This window comes from Erpetoichthys calabaricus, chromosome 18 (genome assembly GCF_900747795.2).
Source record: "Erpetoichthys calabaricus chromosome 18, fErpCal1.3, whole genome shotgun sequence".
Taxonomy (NCBI): Eukaryota; Metazoa; Chordata; class Cladistia; order Polypteriformes; family Polypteridae; genus Erpetoichthys; species Erpetoichthys calabaricus.
Genome location: NC_041411.2, coordinates 21,074,985 through 21,092,442, shown reverse-complemented (window position 1 = coordinate 21,092,442; position 17,458 = coordinate 21,074,985). Strand labels below are relative to the sequence as shown.

Here is a 17,458-nt window from a genome sequence, read left to right as displayed (position 1 = left end):
CACAAAGATGGGAGCTTGTCAGATTCGGCTCTCCAAGGAAGAGTGGCTAATAGCTTTTAGTTTGAAAGAACATTTCACAAAGTCATTTTGGAGAATGTGCACAAAGTGCTCATGGAAAAAGTTCCAGAGTTCTCTAGGATTTCCCAAAGAATTTCAGTGAGTGTGTTCAGTTCACAATTCTCCAAGCTTCACTTTGCCTCTCCCCGTTTTCACACTTATAAAGCACGCTACAGCAAACAGTTGTATAGAGAGAATTCAAGTATTTAGACATTACTTGAAGCATTTTGTATAGACTTAAGAATAGGAGTCATTTAGTTTTTCATGCTAGTTCAAATGCAGCACATGCAGGCTAGAAATGGAAACAATGCACAGCTTATAACTAACACGTTGAAGTAATTCTGTTTGAAATGAATTAATTTCTACATAGGGAGGAATGCTTAGTTTTGCAAACTTTGTATAATGCAATAGGATGGTGGATAAGTGTGGAAGGTAATGATTTTTTTTTTTTTTTGACACCATCTGTTAATCAGTTATGTATCCAATCTTACTGTTGGGGCACTGTTTTAATTAGTATAAATTGTTTAAAAGCAATAGTCAATTACATTGTTTCTACTCTAACTCTTCTCTAACCCACCAGAGTCTATATAAATAATGGTATAACGGAATTTAAGGGGACTCTGAAATTTGTGCCATAGGCAAAAAACAAACTTGCACATTTAAAGGAAGTTCAGTTGTACTTGATTTAATTTTGTTTTCTAGGCTTATTCTATTTTCTGGGTTCTATTGTAAACTTCAGTCAGGAGCCAGATGTGCACTTTAAATACATACAAGCAGCATGTAAAACTGGTCAGATTAAGGAAGTGGAGCGAATCTGTCGAGAAAGTAATTGCTATGACCCAGACAGAGTCAAGAATTTTCTTAAGGTAACTTTTTTTTTTTTGCCTCTCTTTAATACTTTTGGTAAGTTGACAAACCATGTGCTATAACTGATGCTTACCAGCTGCCAGCAGAGGATTTGGCACTCTTGAAAAAGTTGAATGCAGACTAATTTGATTTGAAGCAGAAACCTAACTGAATTTATACTTTTGACTTCATTTCAGCAAATAGTTTGCATAGACATTTAGAACCTTTCAGTTATGTCCATGAGCCTCTGATTTTATTATAGACAAATGGATTCAGTAAATTGAATGGGTAGACAGAACTAATTTATTTATGGGAAATGTTATTGTCAGAATGTGAGAGGACTGTGTGAAGAATGATTTGCAAGACGGACAATAAATACTTATAATGGAAGTGGCTTTACATATAAGAGATGAATAATGCCTAATGGGATTTGTTATCTAGTATTTTGTTAAACACTATGTATAATCAGTGTTATTGTTTAGACTTAGTGTTTGAAATAAATGAATGCTTATTTTACATGTATTGTTTACTGCCTTTGTTATAGGAAGCCAAGTTAACTGACCAGCTGCCTCTTATTATTGTGTGTGACCGTTTTGACTTTGTTCATGACCTTGTTCTTTACCTGTACCGAAATAGTCTTCAGAAGTACATTGAAATCTATGTTCAGAAGGTAAGAGGGCCATATCCCATAAATTTTATTTCTAGTTTTATTGTTTTTAATGGATAATTTTATCTTGTTGGGATAGAACAAACTTACCTGTTAATCAATTACAATTTTTTTAAGCAGCTTCTTTATCTAAAGACATCGAATTTTAGTTTACTTCTGTGGATCACTCAGATGTAATAAATTCTCCATGCAATTCCTAGCTAGACAAATGTTTATCTGGCAAATTTCAGATGTCCCACTTGCCTTGTTTTGGTAGGCTTTACCAGTATATTTAAAAATGGCAGAAGAAGAATAAAAAACAGAAGAAAACAAAATTTGTTTAACATCCCCAATGACAATACCACCTAACATTTGATTTGTAAGAATGGTCGTGATAGTTCACAACTTCTGAGTTTTTTGTAATTGGGTCAGTGTTGTGTTTTAGGAAACACACTCTTAATCAGTGATGACACACTAAGCTAAGGCTTTCTATTTGCTCTATCAGCACATTGTTCTTCTTATTGATTCAGTGAAAGATGAGGTATGATACAAGATACTGTGTTCGTTAATTTAGTTCAAGCAAACGTGAATGTATGTCAGGGTGTGTAGCAGGTATTTATTGTCATTATTGTGTAGGTGTCTTAACTGTTCCCTTTTCTTATAGATTGCCTATATTAATGCAAAAAAAATAAATAAAATAATTAATTTTGTCAGGTGAACCCTAGCCGTCTTCCAGTTGTTATTGGTGGTCTCTTGGATGTAGACTGCTCAGAAGATGTGATTAAGAACTTAATTATGGTAGTAAGAGGACAGTTTTCAACAGATGAACTGGTTGCTGAAGTGGAAAAGAGAAATCGGTAAAAATTATTTTATTTTTTGGCCAAATATTTATAATTCTGCAAAAGACTGATTTAAAGGTGAAGTTCTTATTCTGGGTTAGCCCATTAATTGTGAATGAGGTTCAATTCCTTGTTAAAAGTTCTGTTTTGTACATATAAGCTTGGTGGATCATGGTTTCCACTGTTGTCTTCTATACCAAAATATGTTATATGTTCATTGCTTAGTTTCCTAAATGTGGATACATTTGTGATAAGGAATTTATTGATGTAAATTGTTTTGGATTTATTTGTTTTATTTTTTCCAGGCTCAAGTTATTGCTTTCATGGCTTGAGTCAAGAATCCATGAAGGCTGTGAGGAACCTGCCACCCACAATGCATTGGCTAAAATCTACATTGACAGCAATAACAACGCTGAACGATTCCTTCGTGAAAATCCATATTATGACAGCAGTGTTGTGGGAAAATACTGTGAAAAGAGAGACCCTCACCTTGCGTGTTTGGCATATGAAAGGGGCCAGTGTGATCTGGAACTCATTAAGGTGAGGGTGATTTTATTGTACAGTATAAAGGTACTTTCAGGGTTTGAACCAATTCATAAGTTCAGTCTCCATTTTACATAGTGCTTTTTACCACATGTATAATTGCAAAGGATTTACAACTCAAATGTATGTTAAAGTGGCTTAAAATACAACGGCAAATGTCCAACTCATAGTCAATATTAAACAAATAGGTAACAAAAGATGTGTTCCTGCTTGATTAACGTAAGTAATGTATTGTGACAGAGTAGTTTGTCTGTAGAGCCTTTTATGGCTCACTGCATACTTGAGATCTTGCACTCAGTCTCTCATTAGACTGGAGAATATTATAAGGACTTAACCAGCTAAACAAACTTAAACTTAAACTAAATTAGTTCGGAACTCTGTTATCTTTGGGGTGGTATCATAAACTCATTCTCTGCTTAAATCACAATTTTCAGACTAGTTTTTCGAAATGCTATTAACACTGTTTTCAGGAAAATCCCTTGTATCTGAAAAGCGCAGATGAAAACATTGAATATACTGTCTCTTTAGCTGCATTTCCAATGGAACTAAACATAAAAACACTAGCAGAAAAATACTTGGAAAAGACTTTTTACCACCCATTAGTCCAATTTATTGTATGTCAGTGACTTGAAGACTTGAAAGAGTTCGGTGAAATAGCTTTTGTTCTATACATTGGTGCAAGCAAATGGAATGTAATAAGAGCTGTAAATGATGTTATCAGTTTGGGACTATTTTACTGTGTGCATAAACAAATCTATATTTATGCATATACATTATGTAATTAGTAATTTGTAAAGTTTGTAATTGCTTTTTACCAGTGAAAATGTTATAGTGCTCTGAGCCTGCACTCAGTGAAGAGTGCTATACTAAAATTGAACTGAATTGTGCCACAGGGTGGAACAAGCATTAGAGATGGTGAATAAACAGATCACTGGCATATCACATTTGTCGGTCAAAATTAAGTTTACTGCTTCAGCTGCAATTATTGTAACTATAATATTATAGGATATATTTTGTTTAGTATAGTATCATAAAGAGGACCAGAGGGCACAATCCACTGGAAACTGAAAGGAAGCCTAGAACTCACAGGTTGAGAAGTAGAGAATGTACTTGGTCAGTCAAATGTAATTAGCCAGCAGTAATTGTTAAAATAAATGGCTGAAAAAAGCATTTATACAAAATGTTTAATATGCATTCTATGTGGATTTATTATTTTTCATGTTTTAATTAAAAAAAATCAAAAGTAGTAATACGTAATAAAAATTACTTTCCATCTTATCCTAAGGTCTGCAATGAAAACTCACTTTTCAAAAGTGAAGCTCGGTATCTGGTGCGCAGGAAAGACACCAACCTTTGGGCAAATGTCCTTGAGGAGAACAATCCATACAGACGGCAACTAATAGACCAGGTCAGTGATTAAGATTGTTCTTAATTCTTTTTATTGCATTTTTATTAATTTTATATATTTCAATAAAGAATAATTTAATGTTTAAACATTTTTTTAACTCCCTACCTCCTGTTTCATGTAAACCGGGCAACATTTTAATTATATTTCAAATTATTTGTAGTAGACAAGGCAAGAAAATTCAAAGCATTAATGAAAAACGTTACATTTAGAGTTTTTAGTTGTTGTAGCAATGTTTTGTATCTTATGTGAAGCAAATGTAAAAAACATACCCCATTATTGGGTAAGCGTTTGTAAAAAATGCTGCACTTCATTAGCATTTAACATGTAACACTCTTGATTGTCTTTTTATAAGATTGCTCCAGCATCCTAAGGGTTTTTTTTTTTTAATTGGACAGTAAAATGTCTTTATTTTTTATATTACAGTATACATATAGTTGCTTTTTTTTGTGTTTCTGCATGAATATGTTTGTGTCATATAATGATGTAGTATTATTGTGTGTTTGTTATTCTTTATTTACCAGACTCATTTCCTATGGTAAAAATACCTCTATTTTCCTGAAATGACTAGCCAGATGTTAAGTTTTATGTAGCAAAACAGAATGAGAGTTGCATAACATCTTGGTGAACCTGGGTAATAAAGCCCTCTCAGAATCCTCCCAGTGATTACTATCATGTGGAAGGGCATTCTCTTAACGTTTCCCAGAAGTGTCATTGCTAGTTACAGTGTGCCACAATTGTAAGCATGCAGCTGTGGCCAAAACCAGGAAAGGTGTGCTGTCCATGTGTCATTTCAGTGCAGATTATAGAGGAGTCTTTAGTGAACAAATACGAAAATTAATTTAGAGGAAGTCTTTCCACTGAATCACTGTCACATCACAGTCCAAAATGATGAAGGCTGCTAGTGAGTGTTGTTGATTTGAAATGGAACTCAGTCAATCGCTGTCATACTGTAGGCAACCAAAGACAGTTCTACTGATGGAAAAATACTAACCAGTTAAACAGTAATTCTGTTTTCCATATGTAAATTTAATACTGTCATTTTTTTCTTGTACTTGTAATTACAGTATGTGTTAATAGTAAGAATGTATTATTCAATACTATTTTACAGTTTTATTTGCTAGTTTATTTTTTTATTCAATTGCGAAAATTTTGTGTGGTTAAACGTTTAATTATAGGATGTCTATCTCTGCTCAGTTACTGGAAAATGACTGTAAATTTGCATTGTTGGTCAGATTTTCAAAGATACATATATTTGGAATCCAAAAGCTGGAAGGTAAGATGACATTATCAGGTACAGTTGTGCAAAGATGGGGTATGTACATAATATTAGACTTGGAGAGGTTATAAAATAAGGTGCAAATATGGTGGAAAAGCAGACGGTTGTCCTGACTGAAAATAGGCAAAAACAAATTATATTTGAGGAACCACTGCATATGGTATATATAGAGTGGGCAAAAGAAGCCTTGATGAATTCCTACAGTCATGTATAGCGAAAAGAGAACCATAAACTGATCCTTAAGTTGCATGTCTATAGAGTTGTATTAGAAAGGACAGTGAACAATACAATGAGGTGCAAGGGGACCTATCAAAAAGGCAGCATGCAACCCAGTGCAAAATCCATGATTTCCTGTTTATGGAAGGAAGAAGCAAGCATATGAGAAGCTGGTGAATTCAGAAGAGGAAACTATTCATCTAGAGATGAGAGCATGAGTAAATTTAATTTTTAAAAAACACCAAAAGTTAATTGGAAATTAATCCCTAAAATGATTATTACTCCTCCATTTGTCAACTTTTATTAAGAAATTTGAATGTAGAAAAATTTATATTCGGCTTTATATCTACATTTTATACCATTCTAGGTTGTTCAGACAGCCCTATCTGAGACCCAGGATCCAGAGGAAGTATCAGTAACAGTTAAGGCTTTCATGACAGCTGACTTGCCAAATGAATTAATTGAACTACTGGAGAAGATTGTTTTAGATAATTCTGTTTTCAGTGAACACAGGTGAGGGGGTTTTGGGGGTAAGTTTTGCTCTAAGCTTAGCTTTATGGTTATAAAACAAAGTTACAAGCAATTTTGACCAGTGACTTTGGATTCTGACAGAAAATGTGCATTTAATTTTCATTATAGAAAAGATGACAACATTACATACTATACAGTAGCAAAGAATGGAGATTTTTAAATTCATTTCAGAAAGAAAATATGCACAATATGTGTAACAAAAGAGAAAGTGTTTGCCTTCAGTTTGGCTCTTGTGGCTGCCTAAACAGTAGCTGCTTGGAAAAGGTTTGGGAGGAAGCAGTTAAATGCATTGAATTTCTATTCCCTTCTTTGCTGTATTGTTATAAGTGGGACTTCCATTTCATCAAAACAGTTACGAATGAATTACCAACTGTCAAAATCAGGTGCAAGGGTCCATTGTCTTTGCTGAATCTCTTTGTCCTGTCCTGAGTGTAGTACACTGATTAATATTTACAACTTAGTTTGTCTTACTGTTTTCCTAAATGTCTCAAAGTCCATCTTCTAGATAGAAAACAGTGTCCAACGCAAATGTATGGGGACATGGTGGGAGTATGGCAAGTAATAAAACAGAATTTCTGTTGTGATTGATAGAGCATGTGGAATATAATGGAAATAATTTGTAACAAATTGAAATAAAGAAAACGGCAAATATTAAATATTTGCATCATTATTGTGAAAAAAATACAATTAAATAAGTCACCAAGTTGTTATGAAATATAATTTCATCATTCTGTTTAAATAATGTAGTTACATTATTTTTTTTTTTTCAGAATTTATTTCAAATGGTATTACTTTTAAAGACTTTTTGTTTAACAGTAGAACTTTTCTCCAAAGACACATATCTGAAAGTGCTATTAATAACAGTGCTATTTGTTTCAGAATGCCTCTTTGACTACTGGCTGATCACATATTCTAAACCAAGCAGTAGCACATCAATTCCGAACATAACTAATATTTTTCATTTTAAAAATCGGGGAGTGGGTCTCTAAAGACACACTCTGCTGTTTTTCTGTGTTCTCTCTTTTCTTTGAATTCTTTGTCATGTAGTTCCTTGTGCATTGTCTCTGATGGCATTCATAGATGTTACCATTTGCATGTACGGTTTGTGCTGGTATCAAATTATGGTGTACAGCACCCATATGCTTCATCACATCCAGTAAACACAAAGAGTGTAGATATATATATATATATATATATATATATATATATATACATATATATGGAAGAGAAGGTCTGTGATACGGTTTGCATATTTGCAGTTGGAGATCCACAAAGGGAGAAAAAACGAATCACGTATCATAAAATAGTTTTATTCCTGAGCTTTCAACCCCTATCAGGGGTCTTCATCAGAGGATAATGCTTAGACTTACAAGAATCAAAGGCAATATATAGCATCACATTCAGTGTTGGGGGGGTGGGCTTTGGTGACTAAGTCAGTATGATCAAGGGGGGGGGGGTGTATCGTTTAATTAAAGTGCATATGTCCTTCTTAAGTTGGCATATGCTGGGTTTATGTCCAAGTGTCTGTTGATGGCGTTTTCATCTGATAGCCAAGACTCGGCCAACTCTCTGGCGCTTTTTGTACTGGCCTTAAATTTTACTTTTACGTTGTCCCAGTTGAATGTGTGTCCTGTCAATTTAGTATGTGCATATATCAAAGATAGTGCGTCCTTTCTTCTGACGGCGTTGCGATGTTCCTGTATATATATATATATATATATATATATGGAAGAGAAGGTCTGTGATACAGTTTGCATATTTGCAGTTGGAGACCCACAAAGGGAGAAAAAACGAATCACGTATCATAAAATAGTTTTATTCCTGAGCTTTCAACCCCTATCAGGGGTCTTCATCAGAGGATAATGCTTAGACTTACAAGAATCAAAGGCAATATATAGCAACACATTCGGGGGGGGGGGGGGGGGGGGGTGGGTGGGTGGAGGTGACTAATTTTTTGATCATACGGACTTAGTCACCTCCACCCACCCCCCCCCACTGAATGTGTTGCTATATATTGCCTTTGATTCTTGTAAGTCTAAGCATTATCCTCTGATGAAGACCCCTGATAGGGGTTGAAAGCTCAGGAATAAAACTATTTTATGATACGTGATTCGTTTTTTCTCCCTTTGTGGGTCTCCAACTGCAAATATATATATATATATATATATATATATATATATATATATATATATATATATAGAGTATGGGTGATTTGAAGTCTATTTGTAAAATTTAGCTACCTGACTATAAAGATTGAAAATTGTTAAACTGAATGTCAGATCTTCCTGTTAAATGTGTTTATAGCCAAGCAAGAAAAAGAATAAGCCTGGCAGTGTACACTAAATTTAGGAAGACTCAATGTCTTCATGGGCTTCTGGATGGCTACCAGTCCATTGGACTGAATGCAGAAAAATGTTATAAATGTTAAAATATTTATGTGTTTTTGGGGCACATATAACAGATTATTTATAGCAGTGTAACTGATGTTTGTCATTCTTGCTATTAGAAACCTTCAGAACCTGCTCATCTTGACTGCCATTAAAGCTGACAGGACAAGAGTTATGGAATACATTAATCGCTTGGACAATTATGATGCTCCAGACATTGCTAACATTGCTATTAGCAATGAGTTGTTTGAGGAAGCCTTTGCCATCTTTAGAAAATTTGATGTGAACACTTCTGCTATTCAGGTAAACTTTATTACAGAGAAGTGTGAAAATTGTGCACTTTTTAAAAGTTGTTGGAAAGTTTGAATAGCTGCTTGGTACACTCTCAAATGAAAAAGCTTTGACGGTCAAAGCCCCAAATGAGTGGCACATCTGCCTGTGTGGGTTTTTATGTGTTTTTTTGTTTTTGCATTAATAATGTAATGGATTGTTTCAACTTATATTGCTTCCATCAAGGTTCTAATAGAACACATTGGAAACCTGGACCGTGCCTATGAATTTGCTGAGCGGTGCAATGAACCAGCTGTATGGAGCCAGCTAGCCAGGGCTCAGCTACAGAAAGAAATGGTCAAAGAAGCAATTGATTCTTATATCAAGGCAGATGACCCCTCAGCTTATATGGAAGTGGTCAATGCTGCCAGCAAAAACAGTAAGATGTCATTACAACTGTTAAATGAGTATCACCATTACAGCACTTTTGTAACTGTGCATTTTTTTATTTTGATATGTTCACATTGCAGGAGATGAACATGATAATGGTTTACAAAGAAGTTACTGGTGTTTTCCTTTTACAGTAATGATTCATAAAAGATGCAAAAGTGTGTGCATGGTGTTTAAAATGGCATATGTTTATCATTTTTGATTTCTTAAGAGACAAGCAGCACTGCTGAATAGTTAGTTGTTAAACGGCACCATTTATGCACCATTCATTGTTCACAGTTTTAAAATTGCTCAGTCTTCTAGTTATTATGTTTAGATCAGTAGCATGTTTACAAGTACTTGTTTAGGCAAGTGCCATATGATAAATGCATGAAAAAGCCATAAATATTAATTGATATGTTTTATGTCCCACTTTGACATAAACAAATCCATGCCAACAAAATTAGCCCTTGAGGTTTAACTTATTTAAGTTTAAACATAACTTACTAGTTCCTGTAACTTTAGGTCTGTGTTGTTGATAGTTGGTCATAGTTTACAGATTGTAAATTGGTTGTCACTTTTGCAATTCTCTGACATTGATTGGTAATTTAAAAAGTGTGTGTGTTTGTAATTAAAGAATTTCATTATCAACTTAATGCTGTCATATTTGCTGTGTGATTTATGTGCAGGTGTCATTCTTACTCTGTTTAGTGAACTTTCTTATTGCAATAAAATAACAGGACTGCATGAGGAATGACAGATGCTCATTCAACGCTCCAGCATGTATTCTTGTAGTCTACGTTACTGCACCAGACTAACTAGGAGTACAACGCAAAATTTGTTTTAACAAATCAAATTTTGTGAGAGTAGGGCGGCACGCACGCCGTGCCTTTTAAAGTTTTTGGATTGTGCTGAAGGAAAACGAAAACTCACTCACTTAATCTAACACTAAGGTTATAGGGGATTTGGAGTCCATTCATAATTTTACTGTAACAGTCATTTATTTAAATTTTGATGTGCTCATTTATATTTGGTAACTTTTCTCCCCCAAGTAATGAGTAACAGCCCTGCTTTTATGTACTGAGACCAGTATATGCATTAGGAAAAAGAGACTTGTATTCTCTTGACCTTTCAATCTGAGGCTGCACATATTAAATGAATAGATCAGTTCTTTTTAGAATGTCTGAAGCTTCAGTGTGCTTTTTTTGTCTTATGTCAGTATTACCATTACTCTTTATTCATCTGAAGTTGTCTGAAACCATTAGCTGTCTCACAGTTAAATTTGTCACTCATTTTAATCATTTTATGCAGAGAGGAAACAGGTTTTATTATTTTTAAAACTTTTGCTAAATCATAATTGTGTTTTATAACCATTTTTTTTCCTCTTCTAGATAATTGGGAAGATCTGGTTAAGTTTCTGCAGATGGCAAGAAAAAAAGCAAGAGAGTCTTATGTGGAAACAGAGCTTATATTTGCTTTAGCAAAAACAAATCGTCTGTCAGAACTGGAAGAGTTTGTTAGTGGACCAAACAACGCTCACATCCAGCAAGCAAGTTTCCTTTTAAGTGATGTAATAGTGTAACTGGATGGCACCAGAATCCGTGAGATGCGCGTGTATCAGTGTTGTCCGACCTTAATAAAGAGTTCTGGACCAGAATCATAGCCCATGTTGAAAACTGGTATAAGCAATGGATTTATCACTAACCCACAAACAGAAAGCATTGCAACATTCAAATATTGCTTAAGGCTGTTAGAAAATGTCCTGTAAGTGTATGTAAGGATTAGAAAGAAGAGGAGAGGATCTTTTTTTTTTTTTTTTTTTTTACAGAGACTGAAGCAGTTTTAGCAGTATTTTCAAGATTTATATAGAGTTTCAAATGAAGCCATTCTTTTTTGATTTGTGTTTGTGTTCAGTCAAGTATATTGGGACACAATTTTCTGTTACTTGGTCTCCCCAGCAAATCTATAGCCTGTGCTGCATTTATGGATCTTTTGTCCATGTCTGTGTTCTTTTGTTGAGGCATGTCAAGTCGGCCAATACACAGATTTAGATTCCTCTGTCACTTAAGTGCTAGAAAAAATGTGAAAAATAACTATTGAAAATATTATTTTTACCCCAGTTTACTCTCCTTCTTTAGGTTGGTGATCGTTGTTACGAAGATGAAATGTATGAAGCTGCCAAACTGCTTTACAACAATGTCTCCAATTTTGCCCGACTTGCATCTACCTTAGTGCACCTGGGTGAATACCAGGCTGCTGTGGACAGTTCCCGTAAAGCTAATAGCACAAGGACCTGGAAGGAGGTGTGTCCATTTTAGTCTTAGCAAAAACATAAGAGCTGAGGAGGGATAGGTATTTTTAATTACTGCTGTGAAGCCAATAACCAAGTACAGTTCACATTGTAATTTGTTTCTGAAATGGTAAGTGCAGAACTGTTTTGTGTTCATTGTGTGATTGACAGACATCCAGACCATGTTTGGTTCCTGTCTTATTTTTGTAAATAATAGTTGATAAGTGAGTTATAATTAGGAGATGGATGAATGGAAGGACAAATACAGGTTGTATATGTGTAGTGATGGGAAAAAAAGACAAATGCTGAACAGCTTGGTGTATCCCCTTTGTCACTGTGTCTTTCTCTGTTTCTCTCTCAGAAATCTTATGTCGGTTTCATTTTGAAACGGCCTACTTGTGCTTTCAAGTGCCTTTAGCGAGCAAAATTTTTGCATACAAGCTTCTCTGTGGCTTATAGAGTACTGCATGTCCAGAATGTCCCTCCTGCTGTGCATGTAATCATAAAGCTACTGTGAACAAAGGAGCAAATTGTTGCAATCTAATAATGACTTGGTCACCATGAATATCTTGATCACACTTGAACAGGAAAAGCCCATATCAAGGCAACTAAATGGCATTCCAATATATTTAACCAGAGATCCCATTTATTAATATTTTGCTGATTGTTCCAGCCATGAATTCAATTGTAAATAGAATCTTCTAACTCAGGATTACATCTGTTTAAGTATTTGTATGTGATGCTCCATTTTAAGGCATCTGATTGATAAATCAAAAGGTGTATAGTAATATAAAATATTTTGCTTCTGCCTTGACTTGTGCTGTTCTTTCAAAAAGTGTATGTAATTAGAAAGATTCTAATAGAATTGCATACTGTATGATAGTTTTTTTCCGTATAATAAAGTATGGTTTTATATATTGCTCTTCAAATATCATGGTTTGTATTAAATCTAAACTACCGTTTCATTTTTATATTTATATACAACTGTTCTTTTTTTTTTTTTAGGTCTGCTTTGCGTGCGTTGATGGCACAGAGTTTCGGCTTGCCCAGATATGTGGCTTGCACATTGTCATTCATGCCGATGAGCTGGAGGAGCTAATAAGTTACTACCAGGTACAATTAAAGGGAACTCGTATGTGTTCACAGGTTATAGTTGCTCTTTACATGTAGCAGTGAGCTTGTAGATCACAGATCATATTTAAGTGAAACTTTTAATAGTGTTCTAATACCTGTAAAGAGGCTGTATGGGGCATATATCTTGATTATAAAGGAATTGATAAAATTTCTTCTGACAGCAAAGTTTATTTCAAGATAGCAAATTGTACTCTATACTTGGCTTATAATCAAAATATATTAAATTACTATAATATTTTTAACTTTGAGTAAAGTAGGATGTAACTACAAAATGATGGACATTTCTACACATAAACCAAAAGTCTTCTGAATACTGCATTTACATTTTTAATTTGAATGAAAAATATTATTATGTTAAAATTTACTGTATCGCACTTTCAGGATTTTTACAAACCTAATTTGAAGTTTCTCTGTATTTTTTCCACCATTTTTAGCAGCATTTTTGTTTTTAATTGAAAGGTTTTTTTTTTTTTTTTGTGTTTCGTTTTATTTTAGGACCGTGGCTACTTTGAAGATTTGATTGCACTTTTGGAGGCTGCCCTTGGTTTAGAACGAGCACACATGGGAATGTTTACTGAACTGGCAATTCTATATTCTAAATTTAAACCACAGAAGATGAGGGAACACTTAGAGCTCTTCTGGTCCAGAGTCAATATTCCTAAGGTTAGTTGTTTTGAACAGGTATGGACACTAGATGAAGCTTGTCACTTCTCCAAAAAGAATATTGTCATAAATTGATGTGATCTCCTTTTTACAGGTTCTTCGTGCTGCAGAGCAGGCCCATTTATGGGCGGAACTCGTCTTTCTTTATGATAAGTATGAGGAGTTTGACAATGCTATAATAACAATGATGAACCACCCTACCGATGCTTGGAAGGAAGGACAATTTAAAGACATCATTACTAAGGTAATAGGCACTGGACCTGTTATCTCTTGTGGAAAATACTGGGTCTGGGTCTAGAAGTATGATGGTGGGTTGGATAACGATATGGAAAACTGGCATTTTTTTTTTATGGCAATTTTTAGTGACTGTTTCTAATGTGCTGTTTCTCTGTGAATAAAATATTCTCCTGTTTGGATAACCTCCTCAACATAATGTACTTTGCTTAGTAAGCATTTTAAACAGAACATACATACTTTTCCATTAATAATTGTAAATTTACAAGGATGGATGTATTCAACATTGGTGATGTGTAATAAGTAATCTTTAGTAATTGTTAAAATTCATAGTGTTGTACACCATATCAAGCCAATTATATTTTTAATGTATATACTTTACCATTATATCTGGAATCAGTTCAATGTAGGTTGATCCTTCAACAGTGAAACAAGCAGATTCTGGACAATACAAGCTATACATATTATTATCTTGTTGGATTTGCAAAAAACAAGACTTTTATACTGTAAAGAATCTTTAATAGGTTAAAATAACTCAACGTGATTAAAGGTAGGGGCCCTCCTTCAGCATTACCATCTAAAAGCAGACCCAAGATATTATCTGATTTATTTATTTTGTTTCTGGGTGTTCTAAAGGATTTCATACTGGGAAACAAATGTGCTAGGGCAGGGGTAGGCAACGTCGGTCCTGGTGAGCCGCAGTATGTGCAGGTTTTTGTTCCAACCCAGTTCCTTAACGAGAACTCAATTATTGCTGATGAAGCACATATTGCTTAAGAAGCCTTAAGTGACATTTTGATGCTTCATTTTAGTGGTCTCGCTTGTTAAGGTTCTCCAACCTTAATTGCTTATTTCAATCTTAAACTGCTGCATTCAGTGTTTTAATTGCTCCTTATTAGCAATAAGATGTAAAAGACAAAGCAGCCAGCAGTTCTCCAGCTAGCTTTTTTCCAATTACATCTGTGTGTGTTCATCATGCACTGTTTGATTTAATAAAACACTTAATAGAAAAATGTGACAGACTGAAAATTATCTGTTTTAGGCTTCAAATCATTTGGATGATATCCTTGGAAAGGAAAAAAATCTACGATATAAGAGCCTTACATTGCACAGACTAACAAGCCATAAAATTAAATAAGGTCTGAGATTGGCAATGATTGGTTTCTAATTAAGCAATTGGGTTGGAATGAAAACCTGTAGCCACTGCGGCTCACCAGGACCGACGTTGCCTACCCCTGTGCTAGGGTCAAATATATCATACTTAATTGTAGTAATCCATAATAATGATAAAACAAGAATTTCATATGGCTGACTCCTCAGACGTAGTTGTTGTTTTCAGGAAACCAATGCAAAAAAGTTACATGGGATTTCCTCTAAGAAAGGTGCCATAATTCATATAACAGCCATGTTTCACCTAATTCTTTTAAAGCACTTTTCCACTTATGCAAAAGGAAAAAACAGTTAAAAAAAAAAACAACAGGATTAATTTTGACAAAAATACGTAGTTTTTTGCATATCTGCAGGTGAATTTAAATTAACAGTATGGTTTCTTGAAACATTGAAGTTCTTGTCTCAATAATTTAATTATAAACTTTGGTGTTTTACCTAACAAGATCTCTGATAATACAAAATACATAGACCTTACAATTTCATTCAGGTAGAAAATACAGTCTCCCTTGATATTTGTCTTTATTTTCTTCTGTGTGTGTGTGTGTGTGTGTGTGTGTGTGTGTCTGGATTGAAGTTTTTACAGGTGAATGCAGTTGATATCTCATTTCGCCATTCATTATACAGGTGGCAAATGTGGAGCTGTATTATAAAGCCTTGCAGTTTTACATGGATTATAAACCTCTCTTAATTAATGACCTGCTGATGGTTCTGTCACCACGTTTGGACCACACTAGGGCAGTGAATTTCTTTGCAAAGGTAACTGGAATTTAAAATTCTCACCAAGTGTCAATGTGAGCTATATTGATTTAGTTACTTCATGTTTTTAATATAGGTTCGTAAACCATTAATTAAGCCTTAAAATGTAAAATCCACATGATTACGTAGCACATTGTTTCGGTAGGTAAGGTAATCTATTTGTTTTTAATAATCCTTTTCAGATGAAGCAGTTGCAGCTTGTCAAATCTTATCTGCGGTCTGTGCAGAATCATAACAACAAGTCAGTAAACGAAGCCTTAAACAACTTGCTAACTGAAGAGGAAGATTACCAGGTACACAATAAGCACAGTACTGGAAATAATACAGATTGGGTTGTGTTTGCGCACCAGTACCAGTGTGTACTCGGCTGGAAAGAGTTTGGTTTAAAACCTAAAGAAGCCACCTCTTTGTAATAACGTGTATGATGTTGTAATAATCTGTTCTATTAAATGATTACAAATCTGACTTAGTATCCAGCTAAGAAACAAAGTACACGTCTGATTTGTCTTTTTAGAATGCTGGCATGGCCTCTCAATGTTTGGGTAAATTTAGTAACATTTACTTGAAAATGATTGTGCTTGCCTAAAATATCCATTTGGGCAGCTGAAACCTCCATCCTCCATTACCAGTTTTTAGGAACACAAGGAGCTGAAACTTGTCCCAGCAGCACTGGAGTTAGGGCAGGAAGATCCCAGGTTATGTATGTAAAATCACACAGGTTAGGCTGTAACTTAAATGCACATTTCGGCATGTTCAGAGAAACCCGAGTATTTGGAAACATGCTAACACCTCATGGTAACCAAGCTGGGCTATAACAGCACTAACTACAACATTACATTCCTGTGCTACACCAGCAGATTTCTTTTTGTATATGTTGCATTACACAAACATTTTCTAAATTAAAAAAGCCCGCCAGCTTGTACTTGAGTAAGTCAATTCCAAAGGCAGGTTTTGATTTGTAGAAGTGGAAACAATGGTGCTGCTTTTACTTGAAGAATTGGCAGTTACAGCAAAACTGCCAAATAGATGTGGGCATATTAATGATCTTGTACATATACTGCAACTGTGGGTTAGACAGTCAAAAAATATCCTAATTTCTGTTTCTTCAGATGATATTTAAACTCTGTACTAATACAATAATACATTTCTTTTTCAGTTTTGTCCATCCATTGTTTATCTTTTTCTACTACAAGGTTGCAGGTGGAGCTTATCAATGTTGCATCTCACATAATACAAGAAGAATCATGACAATTAGCTCTTCTCAGCTACATATGCCACACAGACACATTGCCTTGTCATTCAGACTAGCTGCAATTTTTAAACTATGGAAAAAAATGAGACTTCCCAGGCAGTAGGAGAGTAAAGCCCACCCAGTAGACTCTCCAGCCAGAAGTTAAAGTACTGAGAAGCAACAGTACTTGATATTTAATTTTTTGTAAATAGTTTGACAACTTTTCACTTTTTTGACTTAGTCAAGGGTCTGAAACCTTTTTCTCACCATTGTGTGTGTGTATATGTATATATATATATATATATATTTTATATATATATATATATATATATATATATATATATATATAAGTGGGGCAAAAAAGTATTTAGTCAGCCACCGATTGTGCAAGTTCTCCCACTTAAAAAGATGAGAGGCCTGTAATTTTCATCATAGGTACACTTCAACTATGAGAGACAAAATGAGAAAAAAAAATCCAGAAAATCACATTGTCTGATTTTTGAAGAATTTATTTGCAAATTATGGTGGAAAA

General features: G+C 34.5%; 1 protein-coding gene across 4 annotated transcripts in view; it reads left to right on the top strand.

Moving 5' to 3' along the window:
- Positions 1-17,458, top strand: part of cltcl1 (clathrin, heavy chain-like 1) — a 78,814-nt gene that overhangs the window by 45,639 nt on the left and 15,717 nt on the right. For all 4 annotated transcript variants that reach the window (XM_051921115.1, XM_051921114.1, XM_051921117.1 and 1 more), the window contains exons 14-28: positions 760-923; positions 1,448-1,573; positions 2,264-2,406; positions 2,694-2,928; positions 4,217-4,339; positions 6,199-6,344; positions 8,869-9,052; positions 9,266-9,458; positions 10,840-10,997; positions 11,587-11,751; positions 12,744-12,851; positions 13,368-13,535; positions 13,630-13,779; positions 15,564-15,695; positions 15,878-15,988. In XM_051921115.1, the coding sequence (XP_051777075.1) occupies positions 760-923; positions 1,448-1,573; positions 2,264-2,406; positions 2,694-2,928; positions 4,217-4,339; positions 6,199-6,344; positions 8,869-9,052; positions 9,266-9,458; positions 10,840-10,997; positions 11,587-11,751; positions 12,744-12,851; positions 13,368-13,535; positions 13,630-13,779; positions 15,564-15,695; positions 15,878-15,988 (2,306 nt within the window). The remainder of the gene's footprint in view (positions 1-759; positions 924-1,447; positions 1,574-2,263; positions 2,407-2,693; positions 2,929-4,216; positions 4,340-6,198; positions 6,345-8,868; positions 9,053-9,265; positions 9,459-10,839; positions 10,998-11,586; positions 11,752-12,743; positions 12,852-13,367; positions 13,536-13,629; positions 13,780-15,563; positions 15,696-15,877; positions 15,989-17,458) is intronic.